This window comes from Thunnus albacares, chromosome 16, assembly GCF_914725855.1.
Source record: "Thunnus albacares chromosome 16, fThuAlb1.1, whole genome shotgun sequence".
NCBI classification, from domain to species: Eukaryota; Metazoa; Chordata; class Actinopteri; order Scombriformes; family Scombridae; genus Thunnus; species Thunnus albacares.
In genome coordinates, this window is record NC_058121.1 from 19,378,572 (window position 1) to 19,405,674 (window position 27,103).

The following is a 27,103-nucleotide window of genomic DNA, read 5'->3' on the forward strand; positions in this document are numbered from 1 at the left end:
TGATAGGTTACTGCAAATTGCACCCAGGGACCTCATTGGCCAGAGCGCTGAAAGATGTTTGACAGTAGTACAGCGTTACTAGGCTGAGCAGCAGAGTTGGCACACTCTTCAAACCCCCTGTGCCGACTGCCAACCAATCATGAAGAGCCAGCGTAGGGTGGTGTTATTATTGTGAACAGGAAAGCAGGAAACTACGCTAGTATGTTTCATCACTGCTCGCAGTCCGTGATACACTGTACCGTTCACTGTCCCATTGAGAATTTCTGTCTACTTCAAACAAAACAAACCTTACCACTATTTTATCCATCAAGTGCAATTCTCCATTGCAGAACTTGACTCAGTCCTCAAGAGATTTTCCTTTAAGAGTATTGAGACGTTTGGTGTTTCAAAGGCGGTTGCGGTCCCATTGAACATGGCTGTGCCTCTCACCACACTCCACGCCAGACCTGAGAATGGGGACGCCATGTGCAGTTTCATGGTCCCCAGTGGTGATGAGTTGTTCTAGGGCACACACCGATCCACCCCCAAGAAGCCATAATTAGCTTTTCCATCAGGCATTCAGGTGTGTCTACACAGCTCTGAGGGAGGCGGCCATTGTTTGCTGACAAGTGGAGTTCTCTGTCTCCCCCTCTCACTTTCTCTATTCTCGGGGTAAATGGATGGTATGCGGTGTGGCTGATTGGAGGTGAGAGCCATATCGGTCGCTGGAGATTCACTAATGCAAACTCAAAACTACTGTGTATTCACTATTCACAGTCAATGCCCACACAGTAATCAGATAGCCGGCCGAACTGACAAGCAGCAATGGAGTGGAATGTGGAGAGTGGAGGGAGATGGATGAAAGACAAGGCAAATGCCAGCCTTTGTGTTGTGCGTGTGCACGTGTATGGCTCGCTCAAGCAACGCAGCTGTGCGTCTAGTCAAAATACAGCAGACATATTGTCAAAAACTGTATCTATTTTTTATTTTTTTTTCCCCCCCACCCATTTTCTATTCAGCATGTTTAATAACCAGGTCATTTTCCTTCTGGCCATTAATTCCTTGATGCGATAACTCTGAAGGATGCGGCGCTCACAAAAAAGGCTTTTTACCAAAGTGCGCTTCTGAATTGCACCTTATTTGTCATGTGTCTTTATACTGTATAATTCCAGCTACCAAATTAATTCAGAGCTGAGCTCCTAGTGTCAGTCAGGAGAATGGAAGGAGCTAAATGAGTGGATATTCCAGCCCAATAGAGGGGCGAGTGTCATCCCAGGTTAATTAAATCCCTGCTTCGAGTCTGGTGTGAACATAGACCTCTTTCAGGATGATAACGAAAAACTCCTTTATTTCAGCTCGGGTGTCGCCAATACAATCGTGATTCTGATCAGTTTCCCACATTAAGCAGCTAGATAGCTGTGTGAAGCACATATTCATCCACACACACACACACACACACATCCGCACCTTGCTTGTTACACATTATAGGCAACAAATAAATGAATCAAGAAGGTAGCATCTAGATTAGTTGTTCAGGACAAACTTCAAGGACTGAAAAGTAACCCTGGTGGGAGTTTGCCACCTTTCTCGTGTGAATCATCACATACCCCATGCTGCGGCCACTGTTTATCTTCTCCCAGCATGGAATATGTGCCCATACCCAATGCAGACTGTGCTTTGCGGCAAATGAGTGTTTACTATGCCTCACAGGCTGCAGTTGCTATGAAATGCTCTGTTAATTCTAAGATGACACCACAGAAGTTGGCTTCCTCTATAATTATAATGTCCCACATTACCGTGCCTGTAGCTTACCATTTGAATCTCTTAGTGTTCTGTTTTAGTGGCGTTCTCGATAGGAGATTAACAAACCTTCAGCGTTTGGTTATCCCTCCTAAGGCTGTAGAATAAGTTGCTAGTCTCCCGCTGATTTTCTCTCTCAGCATCCCCTCATGGTGCCTCATTAAGACGCAGAGAAACAAGCGCCTCCGACCCAACGCTACAGTAAGGCCAGGCCTAACATGGTGATTCTACACCAAATTATACAACTCACTGTGTACCGTGGCCTTCAACAGCACATTGGTTTGCTCCAAGCATGTTTTCTCAGATTGTGCTCTGTCCCTGTTTTTCTAGTCTATTTTTTTTTTTTTTTTTTGGTCTTACCAGAGAGGAAGACAAGGGGCGAGCGAAGAGTATTTTAATGTGAGAGAGAGAGAAAGATATGGGGCAGTTGTTTTCTCATTGAGCAATATTTGAAGGTCAACTCTACACCGCGTAGGACACTAGTGAGAAGCCAAATAATTTTATTTCAGGATGAAAAATGCATTGATAGTGTCTCTTTTGGACACTTGAGAATCTCATTCAGCTCCCTTCATTGAAGTTCTAGTGCTCCGGTGTACTTTTACAGAAGTCAAATACAGTTAAACAAGTGTTTTTGATCTCATGTGCATGACCTGTGAATATTCTTGTTATGTAGTAACATGCTTTAGGTTTTGCATATTCCTCAGTACAGTACATTATAGAACATGTGAGCTAATTATTTCTTTTTTTTTTTTACATGCACCTTTCTCTGCTATTTGTTTTATATACACACTTCATTTTGCCTTTGCTGAAATGTTCAATCAAATATGTACATGTCATTTCTTCTCTATCATATAATGAACACTGTTTCTTAAGACTCCAACAATACTGTATTGTGTTTTTACAATCTTGCACTTTTCAACAGTTTTGTTCTGTTTTTGTATGTATGGAAGAGAGAAAATTCTAAACCAAAATGTGGCATTGTCTGTTTCTTTTTCTTGTTCTACAGAGATGTTGAAGGAGTTGAACCAACAGCGCAGAGCGAAAGAGTTTACAGACCTGAAAATTATTGTTGAAGGAAAAGAGTTTGAAGTCCACCAAAATGTTCTAGCTTCCTGCAGCTTGTATTTCAAGGACCTGGTGAAAAGGTTTGCCTTCGCTCCCCTCCCACCAGCTGTTGATCCAATCTGTTCTTTTCATAGGGCGCATTTGTGTCGCTTTTTTTTTTTTTTTTTCCCTTCCCCTCTCTCTCTTGCAGGTGTGTGAAGACTTTGGTTCCTAGCACAGGGCCAGCAGCCATTCCTTCCTCTTACCACTCAAATGAATGTATCTGAAACTGGAGAAAAAGGTCAACCCTCGTCATTACCTTTCCTCCCCATGTAGGGCAATTTAACCACATTTCCATTTTAATGAGCAGTGAAAATGTTCCATGACTGGGGATGTTTTAAAACTCACCAAAGGGCCAAAACAAAAGAATCATACATTCTACACTTTGGGTGGTAATTCGCCAAAGCCACGCTGTCTTCTGTGGGCAGAGGGATTTTTGTCTCCCAAGCTACCATATTTTTCTGTTGCTAATTCTTGAGTTTTTGCTGAAAAATACCCTTTTCATATGCTAATAAATCTTGGTTAGTGTAATAAAAAGACATTTCAGAGTCATAAACAAAGGACAAAACAAAAGCACATCTAAGACAGCTTACTGAGCCACCAGTTTGACTGGTTAACACCACCCTCCACTAATGTATTCATTTGATGTGGATCTAAGTATTCCCCTAGTATTCTGCCCTTCATACTCCATATTTTTTTGTCTTCACGAGCTGTTTTGTTTCCGTGCGTGCCTGTCTACATACAAGTGTGTGTGTGTCTGTGTGGCAGCTTTTTAGTGTCTCCAGGTGTGTGTGTACATGCCTGAGTATGACTGTATAAAGTCTGATAGCGCAAGTATGTCTCTTTTTATCTGACTTGTTTTCCGAAGAGGGAATACCATAAATCCCTAATGTCCTCATTCTTACTTCAAATCCTTGCAGGTATTTTCGGCTTGATTGAGAGTCCCCTGGACCCAAAGTTGTTTTGCTGCTTTGGTGTGTTTGCGTGTGTGACTGTGTGTTTGTACTCGCTTTGCATGGCTAGGGATGAAGTGCTGAGCAAAGACAAAGACAAACAGAAAGACACACAGTCGCTAGCAGTAGCTAGAACGCCTTAGGGGAGTTTGCCACTTTCCCTGCAGCCATGCTGCCTCCATAGCGAGCCCCTCAGAGAGTGGCGAGCTGCTTATCAGCCACCGTTGCCTCCTCGCTCGCCAACAAGATACACTTGTTCCTCCTGAATGGGGATGGAGTGAGGAAGACCAGAGAGAGAACAGACTCCGTCAGAGTTAGAAAAGCCACAAAGCCACGTCTGTACCAAGACCACTCATCTCCATGACAGCAACACTCATATACACCCCATGAATAAAAAAGAGAGACTTTCTTTGACCTTGACAATAGCAGGAAACCTTCCTGAGAGAATGCAGTGACTTTGGAGAGAACTTAAGCCCCCATGCTGGTTAACCTGTCTATCAGATTGTCTTGTCTGTGCCTCTTATCCAGGACATAGCCAGTTCATTTATGCATGAAGACAGGACCCCTGAAAGACACCCAGGCTCCCAGAGGAGTGGGCTGAATTTCACCAAGCTCATCTTCATGCCTGCTGCTGCCTACATTGTCTGATTTTTCTTGTTGAATTTGACAGTTTAATAGAGCAAATTCTCATTAATTGCTTAATTAATTCTGAAACTACTTTGATTTATTGTCATAACACTGTCATTTTTTATGAGATTTTGTCTAAAACAGAAATTTTCTCAGCTGACTTCACGCTGGAGGCTATTTGATAGATTTGTTAAACCAATTGTTTATTTTGTAAGACGTCTGTAGTTTGATCTAATGAAGTCATGACCGTTAGTGTTATGCTAACATGACGCCATCAACAGAGGCTGCTGTTGATTTTATAAGGTATGTGGCACCTCGGCTTTATGGAAATGAAAGTTGCAGTAGAGGACAGCAGTGAAATGTTGACAAGGGAAGGACAGAAAGGGAGCAAAAAACAAATGAATAAAAGTGAGTTCAGGCAGCAAATATGAAGGGATAAAAGGAGACCATTTTGGTCACAGCTCTGCGGTGTTCGCAGCCAGGCAGAGTGTCGCAAGCTCGGTCAGAGAGGAGCAAAGACTGCCAAAGGCCTGTCTGTCATTGAGTTACGGCCTCCCATGTGCCACTCAGGTCACTTTTCCAGTGCGGCTGGAATTATACTGATGCTGCACGTGGCTCGCTACTGTCCACATCTTTATGAGGTCAAATAAGAGAGAGAGAGAGAGAGAGAGAGAGAGAGAGAGAGAGTGAGAGAGAGAGAGAGAGAGAGAGAGAGAGAGAGAGAGAGAGAGAGAGAGAGAGAGAGAGAGAGAGTGAGAGACTTCCTTTCCTTGCTCTGTATCCCACCCATCCTCCCCCCCAGCTTCACTGCCATCCCTGTCAGTTCGCTATAAACCACCAGGTTGTACGTGTACAGTATGTACTTGAAATATTGAAAATTTGTGTGTGTAAATGTACTTGACACGAAGTGTGTGCGTGTGTGCTTTACTGTATTCATTTTTGTGTGTGTGTATATGTGTGTGTGTGTGTGTGTGTGTGTAGGATGCAAGGACAAAATTATTGTGTGTTATCCAGGCAGGCTGCCATTAGTCAAAGAGAAAGTAGAGATGTAATACCGGAGGGTTAGAGAGTTCACATTATACTTTTTTTTTCTATGGTCTACCCACACACTGTCTCACACACACACACACATACACACAAAGTACTCACTTAAGAAATGAATGGTTTCATTGGCAATGAGTGGAAATGCAGCAGCAAGCAAAGGTAAAGTAATTGTGAAAATTCATTTAAAGAATTAGAAAATTTTCCTATTCAGAGATACTCCACAGGACTCATGAGACATTTTAAAATGGTACTTAAAATAACAAAAACACAACCTTTACACTGGAATGCTATAGGAAATATGTTCCATCCATTTATTATCATTTTCTATTCTGGAAAAAAATCCAAATCTTACCTTTCAACAAAACCTTACTGTCTCCCTCTTTGCAGTGTGCTCTTCCACCACTGCCCCTCTCACAGAAAGTATTCAGGCCTCCCCAACAGTATGTGTTCAGCCAACCTGCCACCTTACCCCCCATGATACCTGAAGGATGTAATGCCGCTCTGAGATGTACGCACACGTGTGCCCTCGCCCCCACCCAAAAACCTATTACCCTACCCTTTAAAGGGCCGATGCACAGAGCAGGGAGACAGATCATCTCCGGTAATTCCATTTTACCCCTTGGGATTTTCCAATAAGTGTGCTCTGCAGGCATTTAATTTATGGCCACTGCATCTCCGCACCACAGTAATGTAAAAAGCTCAGAATCTTTGAGCGGTCCTGACACATGCTTTCATGCCATTTGTTTCTCTCTCTTCTTCTTCTCTCTTGTCGGCCCATGGTTTCCTGTGCTTGTGACTCAGAGAGTTTTTTATGACTTTGAGATGGGTAGAGAGCTGTGTTAAAGCCCATTACAGTGTCGGCCCTGTGTGAACAATGGAGCTGAGTGCACTGTTCAGCCCTGTAAGGGTTTTTTTTTTTTTTAATTGTAAAATTAATGATGAATTTTTTTGCTCTACACCAATCTCTTATATATTGGCTTTGGAGATATTTCCATTTTATGTCATAACTCCTCAAAAGAAAGTTTCAGGTAAAGTTTTTGTGTCAAGCGTTCTGTCAATCCAATGTCTATGTTAAGGTTTTTCTTTTGTGCTGATGGCCCTGTATTCACACTTGGACGGAGGTTTGGGCTTTTATTCTCTCCACCTGTCACCTTGTCCTTTTTGTCCTTTAGAGCATCTGACACAAACTGGACTTGTTCCAAGCCAGATAGCCTTGACGTCTCCCGTATCACGCCTGATGTTTCGGATGAAATATACCGTGGCCTCAATGCAGCAAAACACATGCAAAACATGAATCCCATCTGATAAAGCTATCACATTATCTTTGTTTATTTTATAAACAATTAATTCATTCCTGATTCATGTTGTGACAGAACATGTAATGAATGCAAGCCATTTTTAGCCCAGACAGTGTAGGCTTTGCATCTGAATAAGCTTCTATCTTAACATATCTTGGTAGTGTATGTACTCCCGCAGAATAAATGGTCTTGTAAGAACAAGCTAAATGTATTCCCTGTAAAATAGGCCTTTTTTTTTTTTAGGTTGAAAGATGTATTAGGAAAAGTGTGTGTGTGTGTGTATGTGTGTGTGTGTGTGTGTGTTTTGCCTCTCCCCTCCTTCCTCTCTGCCTCTGCTCACCACCATTTTGACAGTCTGCTGATTTTAAGACTTCCTCTTGAATAAGTGGTGCATTTTTCACAAACATATTTCTTTGCCTGAGTGTGCCCATCTCCCTCCCTCCCCCCCACCCCCCCCCTCTCCCCCGCCCGCCCATTCCACCCCTCGCCCTATCTCTCCTATCTCTTCTGTCTCTCCTGTCCTCCCTGCCTCCATCTTTCTACTATTTAAATTCAAGTCTGCAATCAGATGCAGCATAAATATCCACCTCTTTTAGAAGCTCCAGAAAGTCATTTCCATAACATAAGTGCTCAGACAAAACAAACTGCCACTCGAGCTGGTTCCTATTGCACTAATTGACCAGGTTGATGAGCATGCTCTTCTTTTATTTTTAGCTCTTTTCCCCCCCCCCTCTTTTCTCCCCACCTCCCTCCATCACTTTAACCCTGAACGACACTCCCCTTCCCTCCTTTCTTTCTTACTACCTGCCCCCACTGCAGGGCTTTGTGCGGAAAAAGGGCAATAACACTATGTGGCTTTTTGCTTTGCAGGAGGAAAAAGAGTAACTACCTTGGTTTTTCCAGCCAATGTCCATCCAGAGACAAATGCCATTGTCTTTTATTTTATTTTTTTGGATGTCCTTCTCCCCTCTCACCTCCTGAGTGCGCTTTAAATGACGACTAATGTCTCAGTTCATACACTACAGGCTACTGATGATTATTGCAGCGGGGACAAAGGCTCTGTTTAGGTGTGATGGTGGATTTTTTTCGGGGGTGGGCGGGGGTATCTCTTATTTAAAAGACCAAGGCACAGTCATGGAACAACCCAACCCCTCCCTCAGAAGGATGGCTGCTGGCTCCCTGTGGAAGAACTGTCTCGCCCTGCCTCCCTCCTTTTTGCTTCCTCCTCATCGACTCCCCTCCGTCTTCACTCTAACCATTCCGTCTACCTGTCTCATCTTGTTTGTTTTGCTGTCTGTGTCTCACTAAATGCTGACTGTTTGTCATGATTTCTAATCCAACAAACTGGCTTCAACAGAAAAGGAAAAGAGACACACACGTGAACACACACACACACACACACATACACACACACACAGAATCAGACAGAGCGTTATCATTGTGCTACCATGAGTGACAGAAGCAAACAGCCTCCATCCATCTTAATGTAGGCTACTTTTCATATTGTTGATGTCCATAGCCGCAGGGGAGAAAGACATAGTAGTGGGGGCATGAGTTCTGCGGGGCTTTGATTCCATTTATTTTGCCCTTGAGTGGATTATTGTTTCACATGGGACATTAAACATGGGTGGCGAGGTGTTATTTAACGCTCTCATTCCTCCTCGGGGGGATCCTGCATGTGAACTAATCTCGGCCATTTGATCCCGGTGAAGTCACAACGTCGCCCAGTACTGAAAGCGGCCCCCCGCTCCCCACACATCTCAGGCTCCGCATTACGAAAGGGATATCATATTCTATTTAATTTGCTCATCCAAGCACTCCCTGGCACCTCTTACACCATGCCAGTAGGAGTGGATACGCTGCTTTGATATCCAACACGCACATTGCATCGGCGTAGGCTCACGAACAGCGGGTGCTCTCCAGTACGAGATGCTTTAACCGGCATTGCCTGCATTATGTCATGTGTCAGTATATGAACTGTGCTGTCACTTTCTTTCTCTCTGTTTTCTGTCAGATAGCTCATACAGTATGTACCCTGCCATGTATGCATATCCACCTTTTTAAAACTATGCATACATGAAAACACACATGTGACAAGCATGCCTGTTGAAACAAAGCAATAACTTTTGTTTGCCTAATCTTTGTTCAGAGAGTACATTTTGTTTCAGATGCAGCACTATAGTTGCAAATCTGCTAGCCCCATAGAAAAAAAAAAAGTAGAAACCATTCAAAGTTTCTGTTTCTGTCCCTTTTCACTTTACGTTCTTATCTTATTGTGTAATGATTCTCTTATTTTCTCCCCACTCTCGTACTGGCCCAGGTGTGTTATAGGTGTTGTGTGTAGCATACACGTATCTGTGTCCCTTGCCTCTTCTTTTTGTTTTTGTTTCTTTTACCTTTTCCTCTCAGAATCTCTCTAACTCGCCTCTCTCTGCCGTCATTGATCGATCAGGTCATCGGGGGAGACGCGGAACGGGGAGATGCTGGAGCTGAACATGAGCAACATCAGCGCAGACGTGCTAGAGCTGCTGCTTGAGTTCGTCTACACGGGATCGCTGGTCATCGACTCGGCCAACGCCAAGACGCTGCTGGAGGCCGCCAACAAGTTCCAGTTCAACACCTTCTGTAAAGTCTGTGTCTCCTTCCTAGGTAGGAACAGCAGAAGGGGACGGGGAGGGTAGGGGGGGGGGGGTTGTTGGGTGTGTGTTTGCGTTATGTGCTTATGCCAGCAAGTGTGCGCATACTTATTACATCAGATATTCCAATGCGACCTTTCCTGATACATGCAGTGTCTACAGCCTCGTGTATTTTCATACGCTGTCATGCTTCATCACTATGCACAGCCTTACAGAATGTCTTGTGGAGCCTAAATTTCCTCCCTGACTCTGGCACATCACACTGCTTTTTGTCATGTTTCCAAAGCTAGCAGCCGTGTGAGAATTGTGCCTGCTAACGCTTTCAGTCGGGCACGGTGCCTCAGATCTCGTCCCAGTGGGCAGGACCAAGCACGGGGGCAGACTTATAAAAAGGTCACGGAACAATTGTCACTTAAATGTCAAATCTTCTGGCCTGAACCATGATGGAATCGAAAAAATAGCAAAACAGATTGATACTTAGACAAGGTATGGAAAGTGGAGCAAAGAAGGGGAGGGTCTTTCAGGAGCCCGTGGGGGTCACATGAAAATCAAATGGCATGTTCCAGATTTTAGTGGGTCAGGCAACCAAAAAGCAGCAAATGTCAGGTTTTGCATTCCATTTAATAAATTGTTTTGGGTATCGGTAACACAAGGGAAGTGCATGTTACCAAAAAGGTCAGGCAGGCAGGAGAGGAGTGAAAAGAAAGCACAAGGGAAACAGCAGCCACATTATTGATTTGTTTTTCTCGATTTGGGCAAAAAAAAAAAAAAACGGGGAAAACAGGGAAGCCATTTGTAGACTTCATTGCCAGTGAGGCGTCAATCCATTCTTTCTCGACAAGATTCATGACATTTCAGCATATTAGAAGGGAGGAAATACAGGCGCGAGCGCGTGTCCTTGAGAAAAGAGAAATTGATACTGTGTCAGATATTATTGAAGTTTGTAACAAATACACTGAGGAGAAATGGCAAACATCTCCTCGACCTACTTATACCACTTTGACTTTTATTCACAGAACTTCAGATTCAAGCAAATCCAAACTAAGTCACTTATTTTGTGCCAGCTGCTCTGTGAGAAATTATGACTTTTTCATTATCAGAAGATTTGAAGTGAATTAGCAACATCTCCCATATTCCAACTGCTATTAACATATCAGTCACTATGGGAGGTATTTTCAATTGCAGGGCTTTTTCTAGGCTGATCTAAGTAAACAAAACCCAATTTTATGCAACACATTAAATTGCAAACCTGGCTGTCTGGTAGTGAAGAAACTGATGAGAGGATTGTGCAGCATAATGTTCTGACTATGCAAGCATGCACCGCGAAATAACTCTTCATCTGCCCAAATGGCATAACAGAGGGTCATTTTCAGGCAGCCTTTTGTTTAGTCCCAAACCCCCACTTTGATGCAGCATGCAGGCTGATTTTATTTGGTCTTTGGTTTGGCTTTTGTTTAGTCGTGATTTAGCAGATGTTAGGTGACCTTAATTGGTTGATATTTGTTTAGGAAATACTTTTAAACTTTTGTGATAAAAGGCCTGGCGTCGCTTCCCTTTAATGGCTTTTGTTTAATCAGGCCTCTTTCAGTGGCCACTGACCCAGTGTATCCATGCGTTTGTCTGCTTGTGTGTGTATTTGTGTGTGTGTGTGTATGTGTGTGGACTACACCACCAACATATTCCCTCTTTTTTTTGTGATAAATAGCATTGTGTGCTAAAAAACTAAAATTACAGACACACCACCTTAATTGCTGCACCCTATAAAAAGATCACAGACGGTAACGTAAACCCTCTCTCCGCTGGTTAAGTTTATATATTCTCAGCTGTGGGTATGTGTGTAGGAGACCCCAAGATCTGACAGGACTTCTTTAAAGTGGCCCAGCTAATCCCAAATCCCACTAGCTGTCATCCACCACCTCCTGCCGAGGTTGTGAGCGATCGATTCCCCTCGTTGTTTGTCCCCGGAGCTGTTTTGAGTTATTATACTTGTTCTACCTTAGTCTCTGGCAGATACACACCCCGATAGGCTGTGGGTCGGTGTTACCTGCAGCCGCTTTTTCCGTCTCCGTAGTCCTCTATGTCTCATTTTTTATGGATATCTGAACGATGTTTTATTCCTGCTTTAATCAATCTGCTTGTTTCTTTCTTGTATTGGTTCTCTGTCCTCTCGTGTCTTGTCTGTCTGTCTGTCCCCCCCCCCTCCCCCCTCCCCGTCTCTCCAACCTTGTTTATTGACCCCAGAAAAACAGTTGACTGCAGCTAACTGTCTAGGAGTGCTGGCTATGGCTGAAGCCATGAGTTGCACGGAGCTCCACAACATGGCCAAAGCTTTTGCACTGCAGAACTTCCCCGAGGTGGGTAGAGATCTATCATCCAAACAATCCATTTATTGATCTCAGACTGAGGAACAGCATTACAAAAAGGCTTCACAGTTGAGAGAGAATAGTACATAAATCAGAAAACGGCAATAAAATGTGACTGCAATCATAACCATATTAGAATTGATATCTATAGTGATCAATAAATGAACAAATCACTTAACTTTACCTCAGTATTACCATTTTTTGAGACTCCACACATGAAATCTTTATATTGCGGAGTGTGAAAACACATTTTACTCCTAAAGTTTTTCTGATCTAGTTAGTAAATTAATGTGACGGTTAGTCGGATATGATGCAAAACATACATGAAGCCCATTAAATGTGATGCATTTTTAGTTTAGATTAGCACATATCATATGGATTTGTTAGTCTAGTGGCAACATTAAAAGGTTTCTTTCAGGTTCAGGCTTTTACCACATAGGATGTAGTTTATGTATATGTTCTTTTGTAACAATACAGCTATTTGTCTTGTAGCCGAAGCCAGTGAATCAAACAGAATTAAACATTTTCATTAGCCGGCAAAGACAATAAATAGATTTTAACCAGTGTTTAACTCAGTCATCTTTCACATTAAAGTTGGATATCTAGGAAGTTTAAACAGTAGTAATCAATGTATTTTGTGCACTTGATAAATGGGTGATGTTGTGCAAGTTACGTGAATAATGTAAGCATTTACACACTACATATTATAAAAAGTAATACTTGACTAATTACTCAGGAGCAAAAGTAATCACATGTTACATTACAAACTCAGCTCAGCTCACCTCCACATTCACATGATGTCACATCTTCTGTATTTAGCACATGTAGAAATATGAGAAAGAAAATGAGATGAGAGTTGAGAGACGTTTTATGAGGTATTTACTTGCCATGAAATGCTATCTTATCCCTGGTTACTGCACGCTGCACTCCAGAAGTTACAGTCACAGTGAACCAGTGGAGTCCACACACCCTCCAACTCTGAGCCAAACCAAGTGTCTCCTGAATGTACAGTAGACTTACCAGGTGTTTACATTAGCAAACCAGGCTAAGAACACACAACATGTAAATTGAACAGCATTAAACATTGTTACTGGGTACACGGCCAGTTTCAATATCAACCCTCCATTAAACTGCTGATGATTTTGGTGTCAGTTTTAACATGGAACAAATGCATCTTTGTGTAGAATGACAATCCTACCATTATATGTGGTTTTGCATGATTGAATCAGCAGTCCGTAATCATATAATAACAATCAAATCAAACAATCAAATCTACTGTACATGCTGGTCTGTGAAAGTGTTTCATATAATTACAAAATAATCTGAGTTCACCTCTAGAGATGATACTGGTAATTCTAATTATGGAAACATATTTATGTGTAATTTAAGGAGTTTAACCAGTTCATAATTCCTCAGGTGGCAGGACAGGAAGAGATTTTGAGTGTGTCCAAGGAGGATCTAGTGGCCTATCTATCCAACGACAGTCTCAACACCAAGGCTGAAGAGCTTGTCTATGAGACCGTCATCAAATGGATAAAACAGGACCCCAACTCTAGAGTGCAGGTAATAAAAGGCAGCTGAGTGTGTTTGTGAAGTGTATGTCTGCTCTGCTCCGACACTACAGTGTACTTCCAAAATGGGCACACATTGTGTGTATCACGAGGCAAAAAAAAAAAGATAAAACCCTCGTTACCACTGACAGCCGTATTAGTGTAGTTGTTCTATCGACCCTTGCTGTCTGCTCTGAGAGGTACACAGTGTGAAAAACCAGAAAAGTGACTCCTTGTTCTCTCTTGCTAGTGTTCATCAACTTTGTGCTGCACATGCAGCTTAACACAGCAGTTGTTCATAATCCCAGGAGTGCCTTGCCCTTCGAATGCGCTCTATTCTTAGTTAAACTTCATTTGTTTGTGAGACACTGTACTGCATAAAAAAACCAACAAAAACACAAGACAGCCACCGTCCTTTTTTCTGTTCCCTAAACATGGTTTGATTTATTTCTAGAGGCTGTTAATCATCCTCAAAGGTTATATCCCTAAGTTAGGTATTGACAGCAAGGTACAGCAGGTCAAATTTTTTACAAACGTGGAATCGATAAGCGTCAAGGTCAGAGCATCAACTCAAGCTCACGTTCATGAAAAGGTAAATAGGACGCGTCGTAGAGAGATATCCATCCAGCGGTTAAAACCTCAGGTCATGAGATTTTTATGGATTCCGTCACAAAACCATGAATTTAAAGCTCGTGATTTTAAAGTATTTTATGGCTGTTTAAAAATGGAGGTGAGATTATCAGATAAATTACAGCGATCCATCACTGGAAGAGTCATCCATTCAGAGTAATGTCTTCTCATCAAACAGCAAGGGGGAGAACTGCCTTATATCAGCTGGATCAGATTCGGTGCAGACCTCTGCAATCAATGTAACTTTATTGGCACCGGCTTTTATGAGGCATATACGTCAATATTTGAATTTTTCACCTTTTTGGATTAAACATTTAGCATTTATCTTTTGATATGTGGCACTCTGAGATTATGGTGAAATCCATCATGCCTACTGAGTGTTTTGTAGTGAAGGATTGTAGAGTATTGAATGCAACACAAAGTATAAGGAAAAACCATTGAAAGCCGATGGTTATGCCTGTCAGAAATGTGAAAGAAGAGTGGTTTACATAGGTACTAAAACAGAAACTGTGTTGAAGAAGTTTTAATGACACGGCTATCAAACACCCCTACTGAGAAATCCACTAAAATTGAAATTTATGGGGTGACTGATAGGAAATTTGACTCGGTGGTCCAGCAAATTTACGAAAAACCACAACAAGACTGCATAGTTTTTAAGAGGACATACGATCCCTGTCATCTGCGTCGAAAAAACCTCCAGCCAGCTCAGTCCGGCGGATTCCTGCAATCTCACACTCTAATGGAGAGGTGCAGAGGTGAGTTACTCAGATGAAGTAGAAGAAAAAAGAAATGGAACATTTTCCCGGTTGTCTGAACAACCTACCGCACTGGTTCCTGAGACAAGAGACCCGGGTCACCCGTCTCCGAAAAGAAAGGGAGAGAAAAAAGGAGAAGTGGGAAGAGAGTTGGAGCGAGAGAAAGAAGCAGAGCGAGACAGGAAGACAAGAAACGGGCGAAGAGAGATTGAGAAAAGAGGAAGACGGTGAGAAATGAAGAGAGGGGGATGGGGAAAAAAGAGCCCTGTGTTCTAATCTGATATTCATCGGTTTGTGCCTCTGTGCACAGCTATGACATCCAGGCAGCGGAGATGTGATTGAGCTCTCGGTCAAGCTCAAATCTCCTGCCCATGTGTGACCGAAAAAACAACTAGCAAGCCCTGGCGCCTGCGGTGAAGACAGGGGAGGAGGAGGAGAGAGCAGAGAGAGAATAGGCTGCTTCCATCATGCTACAGGAGAAGGTTAGGTGACCCTGAGGGCTGACTTTACACGCATGGTCCAGCAGCAGCTCATCATTCCCACCATCCCTCACCTCCATCCCTTCTGTCCGTTTGAAGGAAGAGCGCAGAAGAAATCACTCCCCCAGAACCTGTGACACTTTTTAATGACATGTCAGGGCAGAATGTCACAGCACTGCTGAAAAACTTAGGCGAGGGGAAGGAAATGCTTTAAGCCGGGAGCTAAGTTCGTGTGCGTTCGCATTCACCTTAGAGAACGCGCGTATGCATGTCTGCGTGTTTGTGTGTCCGTGCATGTGCTGTGGGGATGTAAGCTGCAGGCTATAGAGTGGAAAAGTGGCATATTGGAGGCGCTGCGTAAATTATATGCAATTTTCTCTCTCCGCTATGCTGTCAACTAACATCCAATAGCACCAGGAAACGAGGCCTGGACATCGCTTTGAGACAGGAGGGAGAGCATTTGAGCGTTAATAATGCTTTGCTATGAGACACAAAGGGACTGAATGAAAGAAAGAGAGCTGTTTCAGTTTTCTTTGATTGGGTGTCATTGAAGGTGTGTCACCCTGAAAGCGTCTGCATATGTCTGTGTTTGTATATTTTAGTGGGAAAACAAAGGGTGACAGAGGCTTCGGAAACAAAAGGAACAACCCTTGCAAGAGAGGAGCATTTGGAATCATTAATTGTTGAAACAGTAGATACAATATTAACAACAATTTTGATAATTGATTTATGTTTTAGCAAAAGTTTAGTCAGGAAGATTATCTTCTGCATGCTTAGACCTGTAGTTTTATTTCTCATACCATCCTGCCATTCACATTTTTCACGCATCAGCTGTTCACATCAGCTGGTCACATCTATCCAATAGCACAGCGACAAGCCTCCATTGTTAGTCTCTCATCTCGCTGCTGTCTTTTTGAATATGTTTCTCTCTCTCAGCTTTAGTGCATTCATGCTGCCGTTATGCGCGACCCTCCACCTCCCCATCACCGCCCAGTCTTCGCAGATTAATCATCAGCTTCATCACTTCATCAGCCTATCACTCTCAGCAGAGTCATCAACCACCACCACCAGTATCTGGAACTCCATGGTGGAGATTTATCTTGTTGCTGCTCAGGGCCTGATGCCCCCTTGATTACAAAATCTCCTGTAGAGTCTAAGCGCCAAAGACTTTCTTGACAAGACTTAATTATCACTATATCATCTGTTAGAATAAACGATTTTCTTTACTTCATTCACTTGTCTCTTCCAATTGAAATACACTTATTCGCTAGCTTGCTGAGAGTTAGATGAGAAGATCAATACCACTCTCATGGCTGTTAGATAGTTAAATATGAAGCTACAGCCAGGAGACAGTTAGCTAAGCTTAGCATAAGAGTGGAAACAGCGCTAATCTGCACTGTCCCAAGGTAAAAAAAATCAGCCTACTAGCATCTGTCAAGCTCACTAACACTTTTTATGGTTTTTTGATCGGTGTAAAAATGTCTCCTAGTTGTAACTTCATATTTAACTGTCAGATATGACAGTGGTATCAATCTTCTCATTTCATTCTTGTCAAGAAAGCGAATGAGGGCATTTCCCAAAAGATCAAACTATTATTCTACATTCATTTATTGAGCAAAAATGCCAAACATATTACTGTAAGTAATCAAAAAAAGAAAAAAATCAACAGATTAATAAATAGAATAAATAGAAATTGTTGCAGCCTTAGATTAATTTTGTTTACCTCTAACACTACAGTGAAGTTTACTGATCGTGAAACATCACATCTGAGAATAACAGTAAATCCGCCCCCACATTCAGCCTGCAAGACACTGGTTTTCATAAGTTACATAAACAAGAGGGTGGAAAAACTGTGTCCTGTGTTGTGTTTTCTCTCTGAAGGTGCTGACAGAGAGAGACCTGTCCTTCCTTTCACCGAGCAGTCCTTTGTGGGACGACCACAGACATGGCTCCAATTATAACAGGCCAGTCTCTGCCAAATCCCTGAATAGGACTTCCATTACGCCTCACTTCAACATATTTCATAAAGGATCCTATCTTGCCAGGTGACTCAACCTGACAAAAGAGGCTCTTTGGAAAGTAGCCAACTAATGTAACAGCTAAAAAGGACAGTTAATGGTGTATTTTCTTGATAAAAAAAAGGCCAGCCTTACCATTAGGAAGAACCTACTGTCCACTCATCAGAAATAACAATGGCCTGCCCTGACATTTGCAGCTCCCAATCCAAATTAATATAGTTAAAGGTATTACTTCATGTGTTTATAAGTTCTTATTCTGGGGATTTTATACAATTGACTCTGGTAATGTGGTAACATGATTTTTTTTTTCCTACGGCACTCATTAAAAATAAAAAAATTCCCAGAACAAATGATGCTATCATTATGTTGTTAGAGTATAAAATTATCAAAGGACAAGAACGCTTTGAGGCTGTGTAGGGATATAAACTGAGTTTCCCTTACGGTTTTACAATTCATTTACCTTCAAAACTACAAATGACCCTTTCACCAGAAGCTTCACTTTTAATTTAGTGATTCTCTTTTTAAGCTCCAAGTTCAAAACGGAAACTCTTCATCATCGTACACCGTTAAAGAAAAGGTTAATTGTGTTTTGTTGCGATGAGGAGCTTCATGTCACAACAATCATCCTTGAAGAGGAAACTGAAACTGTTGTGGAGTGAGCTGAAATGAACACGACGCAGGCCGCCGCCAGCATGATCTGTGACAAATACACACTCTTGAAGAGACGTAGCCAGACAATGGAGATTGATGCAGCGAGCAGTCCTGGCTTTTTTCTTCTGCCTCTCTGCCTCAAGTCCTCTTTGTCTCTTTCTCTCCAACTCACAAGCACACATTCCTGCATGTACACACACACACACACACACACACACACACACACACACACAGGATTTACAAAACAGGATGTCACTGTTCAATCCCAGTCCTGTACTCAAACGTTCACACAAGCCTGAAAATCACTTGTATATTGGCCCGAATACGACTTGCGTATTAGCGAGTGGACGGGATCTGATGCAAGCCAGTGAACTCCGGACCTCCATTCTCATCTGTGTCCTTTGTCGTCCCAGAGCACGCTCAGTCCTGATGTGTGCAACCAGTTGAACACAGCCACTCAACCACAGCGGCTGCATATCCAGAGCAAGTCAAAGGCGTCTCATTTCCACTGGGCTCTCTTATAAACACGCAAGTGTTGCATGAGCAATACAATACATACAGAACAAACAAACTGCGCTATCTGTTCAAAGGCAGGCAATCTTCTGTGTTTTCCCAAGATTCATATGAATAATGAAAATGTACTGCACTATATCATAGAAGGGGAAATACAGAAGTTACTAGATACCACTTGATGTCAAAGAGAATTCAGGTTAAAAGCAAGGCAACACCAGAATGTTTTTCGTTAATATACATCAAGCAGTCTCTCATACTAATGTTTGCAGTGAAATGAGCAGAAGAAATGTTTTTTGTTCTTTGAAGGAAGTCATGCTGAAATAGGCCTCAGAGGAGAACACATTGCACCTGTCAGTAGTTGCTCAGGGCAGCAGTCAGCGTCTGTCGTCCGCTACATCTCTCTCCATCCCCCCATGCATCCTTCTGGCTGATATGCACATGTAGTCACGCAGCTACAAAAAAAAAACACGCAAACACACCCAGCAAAGCAAGGACATCTCTTAAACCCAAATTAAGTACCATTTGCAAGAGCATATTTTACTCGTCCATAATGTGTTACCAGAAGAAAAGGCACATGCGTGTGTTTTCACACAGAAACCTGCACACACTCAAATGGACACCGAGCTGTGGTCATTTCAGCTGAGTGGGTTTGTTAGCGATGTGAGGCTAAACATGGGCACGCGCTCTATTGAACACACACTTGTGAGTCAGTGAGCGAGTATGTGTGTGGGTTTTTTTTTTTTTTTTTCCTTTCATATAGGGCTGGGTTTTAAGCATCGGGTTGTCCATTTTTCACACTAAAGCAGACGCATACTCCTATCTGCTCAGAGCAAAGCAAATAGATATGACCGTTCATGTGTCATTTATTTGATGCCACCATGGCACTGAATCATTTCACACTCACACACACACACACACACACACACACACACACAGTAAGAGGCGTTAGTTGTCACTGACAGTAGTGGAATGGGAAATGCTCAGTGGACATTTGTCATCTGTGTTAGAGGATGGCGGCCTCCCGGCTGCTTCTCTGCTGCCTCTGACAGATCTGAGAGGTTCCCTGTTAGACACATTATCCCTGCCTTTCACCAGGCTCAAAAACCTACTCACATCCACTGTCCACCTGCCTGAATATGTGTGTGTAAGTATGTGTGTGTGTGAAGATTTTTTTTTTTTTTTTTTTTTTTTAGAACTGGGCTGTGCTGCATTGTTTAGCAGTATATGCATGTTGACGTGGCTGCTGGGCATGTGCATCCACTGGCACTGAGAACCTGGTGTGCTTGTGTACTGGGTCAATGTGCAAGCTGCAGACCATTAGAGAGGTGAAGCCACAAGGTGTTACCTGGATTGCACATCAGAATACAAGCGGATAAACATATGGACTCCTTATTAATGCTCCTTGTCCAGAGAAAATTGGAACAGGGAAAAGTATGTGTGGACGGTCAAACTAAAAGTAGTGTCTCCATATGTCCTCAGACTCCAGTGGATTCCTTGCATATGTTCAGCATGTCAAAAAAAAAACTCACTGAACTCCATATTAAGAATGTGAGAAGATCATGCCGTGTTTTCTTTGAATGCACAGTAGGCTCTGTATCTTTCAGTTGGCACAGTAGCTGTTAAGATTTGAATCCATTAGACGTCGTCTCTGTTTGAAAGTATACAAGGATTGCCTGCACGAGTGGGCGAGAAGATGAAAATGACAGGTCACACCATTCGTCTGCAGGGAATGGCGCTCACTTTCCCCTCTATGTGCTTGTGCATGAGAGAGTGATTGCCCAAAATGGAGAGTAGGATGCATGCCGCCTGCTCTCATGTCATTCATTGGTCTGAGTATCGTGAGTACTCTCATTTACCTGGATCATGTCACACGCATGCACACCATATAAATGTAACCCTTTTAGCACACAGTTCATATGGCATGCATTGAGTGCATGTAGTCAGTCACTCACCATGGCCCCTAAAGAGGAAGGTAAAAGCCTGCATGCCTTAGCTTCCTCAGCTTCCATCAATATTTACCAGACTTAACACCCACGGAAGGTTTCAGCCTGTTTAAATATCAAATCATCTACTTAACCTTTGGATTAGCTTTCGAGGTACTGCAAAGTCAGCCCTCACCTCAATTTCAGACATGTAAAAAAGTGACTTATCCAGGTTTACATAAAGTAAAATGATGGAGTAATTTAATTACCCACACTGAAGAATTAAGCCTCAATTCACCAGGAAGGCACACATCTGCAATATTAATGTTAGGAGTATATGTGTATATATCTGTCACAAAAAGAGGAGAGCTCCTCCACAAACATAATGTGTGAAAACAATTTTGACAGTTTGGGTTTTGATAGAAGGATGAAGTTTTAGACAGGTGGTGAAGATGAGGGGGATGAACGGGCTAAACCGTTAAGAGCTGGTTGTAGATTTTTAATATATCTCAGCAAAGGGATCGGACTAAAGGATTATCATGGTGCAGCTGTCTTGGTAATTTGTCAAAAAGGATATGCCTCTGTCCAGCTCCCCCGTGACCCTCTAGGGGATAAGCAGTAAAGGAAATGGATGGATGGATATGCCTCTGAAAGTTCAACCCAAAATCACATGAATTTATTTGATCATTTCACTCTTTAACAGATCCCTCTTGGCAGTCGCATGTTCTACAATGATTTGCTTTTTTTAAACAAAAAAGCCCACTTGTTGTAGAAGAAAGGGGCCTTTGCTGTTTATAAGGTTTCTACAATCCATAAACAGATTCATTGCACAGAGTAAGCCATGGCATTTAAAAGCTTTGCAAAGCAAATACGGTGTACACCCACCTCCGAGTTAAGTATATTTACTCAGTGGCGAGTGATTTAAAAGAAGACAACATGTAATTAACAACATAGTAATTAAATACAATGAACTGTCCAGTCCAGTACGGCACACCTGAATTACAGTTGACTTAAATTTGCATAAGAGTATGTTATTAGACAAGGTGCTGCCACCACTGATAAAATTTGCATATCATGTTGGTATGTGATTGGACAAAAACTAACCATCCATTTCATTTCCATGGGTGAGGCGGTGACCACAAGACGCGACCGTGCAGACTCCAGCACCGAAAAACTTGAAATGTAAGAAAATTAAAAAGTACTGCGGTTCCCTAAAATCATCTGGGATGTGAAGACACAACTGCAAAGCAGTGTCAATGTGACAAGAAAACTTTCTTCTTTTTAAAAAAAAAAAAAACACTTGATTTTAAAAGATAAACAAGAATTTTGAGTAAACAGTTTCTGCAATATTTTCTACTTGAGTAGATTCAATGGCTGGCATGAAGCAGGACTCCTTTTTCGTAAGGGTCTGACAGTTTGGATTTGAATATTAGCAGCAAGTGTGCAACTCTCTCTCATTTCCATGCCGATATATGCATGTGTGGGAGGAAGAGCGAGGAGCTGGAATGGAGGTGGCAAGAGAGACAGAAATTGAAAAAGAAGTGGGAGAGATAGTGAGTTAGAATTAGAGATGGATACTAATTCTTTAAAGTAGAGACAAACATCCAAGCATTATCCCACCACTCTTCAACCACTCAGACCCATCCACACACACACACACACACACACACACACACACAGGGCGGTCCCACAATTGAATCCATGGTGGTTTATTAAATCACAGGTCAGCCTGAGTGACTTTACATTGTCTTAATCTCTTCGAAAAGATTTACAGTTAAATCAACCTTTGAACCCAACACACCAACCAGATTTACAACAAATATGACCACAAACAACACATCATTATAATGCAGCGCTACAGACTTTACTGGTGAAGACTAACCATCTGTGTATTTCTGTATTCACATGTGAATGCCTCTGTGTATACGTGTGTGTTTGTGTGTGTGTGTGTGTGTGGGTGCGTTTTTTGGTGGATATTTATGTGGTAGCAGTCCTTGCCTTTTTGCAGAGACCAGATGCTGTCTCTTTGAAGTAGTTTTACTGCCATTTTAAAGATGTTTGGCAAGTGGAAGAGAGACTACAACAGATGTGGGTTTGTGTTTAGCTAAGATTTGCAGATGGTACAGTGGATGCTTTTGTTTTTCTTTATTTATTTTCCACAGGTATGAGGAAACTTAACTAACCGTGTACAAGTGTGATTGAGCGCTGATTTGGGTGTGGTTTCACAGCGTGCCAAGACACTACTGCTAATGAGCACACATACACGTGCACAGAACTCCCAACACGGCTTAGTCTGTCCATCTTGCCTTCACCTCGCGACCTGCTGACTGGTTGTGCTCAGAATTCATTCGTTCATTAAAATTCTGAAAGTAGCTTGTTTCTTAAAGTGCCGCTCCACACCTGGTGACCTGTTTCCTTTACTTTAGTATTCCTATTCAAGGTCATTGATCATCTATCCCTGTATGCATAACACGAGAGAGAGAGGGAAACACCTGGGACAGTCCATGAGTGTATTGCATAGTTATACACAGAGATACACAAAATGCATGCTGTCTCCAGCTGCAGGAGACCTAAATATTTGGATGAAAACCTCACAACAAGCAAAATCCACAACAGAGAGGACCCAAGACAAAAATTCAAGCCCAGGGCCTTCTAGCCCGTCCACCTTCTGTTCCAAATGGGAGCAAGATTTCCACACACACCCAGAGACATTTGAGCACATTTATTTCTGCCGTGCCACTAAGGGCACCACCTGGCTGAAACTGCCCCATATACAGCTTTAATTTAGCTCTGAAGGTCAGAAGAGTCAGTCGTGGACCTATTTCACACGACCCGCGAATCCACAAATATGATCTCATGAGCCGAACGGACTTTAAATACAGTAGAGCAACATGGAGTTCCCTCTTCCTTAGATTGGAAATTGAAGGGTATTTTTTTCTAAAAGGGGTTTACTGTCAAATATGTGTTTTTTAAAATGTGTCCACATCCAATTACTGGCATTAATCACATTATACAATGTCATAACATGAATGTAGGTGAGGTTGTAGCAGACCTGGAGAAAAGTAGCTTGTAATAGAAAAGCAAGCCTGAAGCTTAAGTCACCTCAATTTGAGTGTGACATGACTCAGTAACTACTGGGGCATATCTCCCACTATGGGGGAACCGTAATTGGAGGTAGCAGCTTCTCTTGAGCTAGTGATTCTTCCCTTAAAGGTGCAACATATGACATTCAGCCCTACTAGACGTCAAAAAACAACTGTTTGCTATGTAAAGATAAGGTTAAGTAATGGCGTCCTGAGCAGAGAATGAAGTCACACTCCCTCTGTGTGTGTTGTTATCCGAGCTTCTCTGTTCTTCGTTTCGGAAGTCGTCCTCAACATGGCGGCAGTGGGGCTGAATGTCGTATATTGCACCTTTAAGAATATTGCAGTATGCTAGGTAGCTTGCTTTTACTCTCCTTTCTTGCTGTGTTTGAGCTGAGCTGCTGCGAGCAACCACCAGTGTTTATGTGGGTATTGAGCTGTTTGTTTGATAAACTGTTGGGTAAGCTGTGTGCGTTCGTCGGAGGAGGGAAGCAGACAGTCCCATCTGCAGGATGGCGTTTCGCTCCCAGCGAGCTTGCAGAGAAGAAATGTCATCAGCAGATTTCTCTGACTGCCGTGGAACTGTCACATCTTCTCTCCCGTCCTCTCGTCGTCTTTTTAGCTCACTTCAGTTGGCTCGTCTCGTCTATTCTCCTCTCTTGTCGTGCTACCTCTCATCCTTTCCTCCTCCTCAGTCTTCGCTTGTCTTCCCACCTCCATTCTCATGTCTTATCCCCTCCTTCTCATGCCATTCTCTTCTCTCCTCCACATGGTCCTTCTCTTCACTGTCTGATTTCTTGCTTTCTGGTCAGATGCGCCCAGGACATCGGTAGAAAACAAATGGGACACATGCCAGAGTAAAAGGCCTCAGGTGGGAGAGAGAGATGCTTAGGTAGAGTGTCAGCTTATTATTTGTTCTCCCCTGAATGATGTTTCTCTGAGTCTGTTGTTTTGTCACTCTCCCTGCGCGGCTCGGTCACGTCGCTCTGAGCCGAAGGGTCAGAGGGGTCAATCTCCACCCAGCTCTCTGTCGCTCTGTCCAAGCTTGTTTACAGCTTTTACTGTCGACATAGATGAGACTCCCATGGGAGTACACACCAGCACACATACACTTACATACACACACGCACACACAGAAGAAAAAAAAGCATTCGGCAGCCAGAGCTATAGACAAGGTTACCCTGGCAACAGGATGTCCTGCCTCTATCTCTGAACACCTATACAGTTCAAGCACGTAAATGTATGCACACACAGCCATAGAACATAGCATAGCACACATAGCACACAAACATTAGTTTTACTTTAGTTTAGGATTCTCTTAGTTAAGGTTCTTTCCACACCCATGAATCTCAATGTTCACCCTCTTAAAAGCATCATCTTCATGCTCAACAGACCCTTTAAAGGAAAAGGTGCCAATTTAAAGTCATAATTGTGTAAAATCAGTTTTAATTTGTTTTTTCTCACTTGAATGTTAAAAAACTAAAGCTGGCGATGGCGTCTTGATTTGTATCATCTCTTGGTTTGAATGGCTTGTGATTAACCAGAACTGGGTCTTAATTTGGCTGCAGAAGAACATTAGCTTTCGGTTGAAAGATTTAATTTCGAGACCGAAAAATAGGAAGCAGAAGGTGGAAGTAAGATACCCCCTGCTGTTTTGTTTCGGCTCTTGCGGCGTAACCAAATGCACATGTGAAAGTGAGATTTTGAGCGGATCTCACTGAAAACTTGGCAAAACGTGATTGGCAGCCTCTTGTTCTGTGATGAATTGCTTTTAATGACTCAATTAGAAGTCTCTAGAGTTGTTAGTAGTTTTTGGAAATGTGCGAGAGTGAATAAGGCTATCATGGTGAGTACATAAAAAAAGCTGCCAGCATTTTTGGAGGATTTTGAGGATTTCTTCTCTCATCCTTCCATCTTTGCCAGGGCATTTTGTCCTGCTCTCATGTAGAAATAGAAAACCGATGCATGCAGGGTGTCAAAATGAAGCTTTGAGGTCCTGGCACAGAAGGTAACTGATCTAATGGTCTTTCCACTATTAGGTTTCCTGACTTACAACAGAATAGGTTTTTATCAAACATGATAGTTGCTTTTCCTATCTTTTAAGATATCAAAGTTATTTGTACAGCAAAAAACATTCATAATGAGGTGGGGAGTTAATCCAACTGCGTTCCTTGTGAAAGATGTGAGTGTCTGTGTTTACTGACTTTGATCCACTGTGTTTTTATTCTGTTTAATGCTGTTCATATAAAACCTCTTTGATCATCCTTGGTAATTTCACTCAGTCTAAATTAATTTAGATATCCACAAATACTGTTTTATTGGTGCTTGCTTTTGTTTCTTTATTTTTCCCTCCGTTATGTTGTTTAAGCATCACTCACTCATAGCAGCCTTCAACCTCTAATCCTGCTTTTTCTGTTTCCCCTCTCCTTTCTGTCTTTTCAGCATTTGTCGGAGCTGTTGGCGGTGGTGCGCCTTCCCTTCATCCATCCGTCCTACCTGCTGAACGTAGTGGACAACGAGGAGCTGATCAAATCGTCGGAGGCGTGTCGTGATCTGGTCAACGAAGCCAAGCGCTACCACATGCTGCCCCACGCACGGCAAGAGATGCAGACACCCAGGACCCGGCCAAGACTCTCTGCTGGTACACACACACACACTCACACACAAAAACATAGGTAAACTGATGTGCATCTTTGGCCTGTATGACCCAAGAACAAGCTGCCAGTGACATGATCTGCCTCCCACCGGTGTAATTGACCCAGAACTTATTTCTGGGATCCATGCACCCACGCACACATATCCACTATTCATATTTCACTGCAACAAGGTGACAGAGAGATCAGGTCCCTACAAGACCCTCCAGGAGACCTTGCCTTGCCACTGCATTGTATTGATTTTATCCACCAACTGGAAGGCAATGGTTTAGAGCTCCATAATATTTTCCAGACAACTACAGTAAATACTTACACGAACACATGGGCAACAGATCATATTTCCAAATCTCAGGACAGATTTTTCTTTCCGCATTCAAACAAATGATTGCTGGAGCCACGTATGATTGAGTTTACCATGAAAGTTGAAGGTGGCAGACCATAACGGCTTCCCAGGGTTTGTGAGCTACTGAACTCAGGCTCTTTTACAGCAAACCCAGCACATAAACATCCCCTAACAACTTTTTAACACCAGCTAGGCACAGTCAGTTCTGTCCTCGCTTTCTAAGCAACCAGCCAACCATTCACTGTCCGGCCGACGCCAATGTCCAAGCCATTGAAGACTATGTTTGTTTACATCGTTAAAATCAAAGAATCATTCATGGAAATTGGAAAGCGCCTGCAAATTGCTTTTGGCCGTTAGATTTTTCCCTCAGGTCGGCCAGGACCTCACTCTTTCCCCCTGTAAAGAGCTGCCTAATTATAGTGTTTGCATGGTATTATGAGCCTCGCACCAGCACACCTTACTATTCAGCACAAGTTATTTTCTGCTTGGTAGAATAAAGATAATTGCCTAACAAATGGCACTTTATGGAGAGGTCAGTTTACCAGCCAACTCTGTTGTCCAGCCAGTGTGTTTACTTGCCAGTAAACAAACATTGGAGGACTTGTTTTAGGTTAATATTTTTTGAATCTTTAATTGCTTCCAATGCAGTCGTATGAGGCCCTACATAAAAAATCATTTGCCTCTTGAGAAAAGATATTTGG

The 27,103-nt window shown here is 42.6% G+C and overlaps 1 protein-coding gene across 3 annotated transcripts in view; it reads left to right on the top strand.

Annotated features, from left to right (window-relative positions):
• The window catches only part of LOC122965383 (kelch-like protein 29), a 219,385-nt gene that overhangs the window by 142,363 nt on the left and 49,919 nt on the right, over positions 1-27,103 (top strand). For all 3 annotated transcript variants that reach the window (XM_044329397.1, XM_044329398.1, XM_044329396.1), the window contains 5 exons: positions 2,786-2,924; positions 9,258-9,454; positions 11,683-11,795; positions 13,221-13,367; positions 25,848-26,046. In XM_044329397.1, the coding sequence (XP_044185332.1) occupies positions 2,786-2,924; positions 9,258-9,454; positions 11,683-11,795; positions 13,221-13,367; positions 25,848-26,046 (795 nt within the window). The remainder of the gene's footprint in view (positions 1-2,785; positions 2,925-9,257; positions 9,455-11,682; positions 11,796-13,220; positions 13,368-25,847; positions 26,047-27,103) is intronic.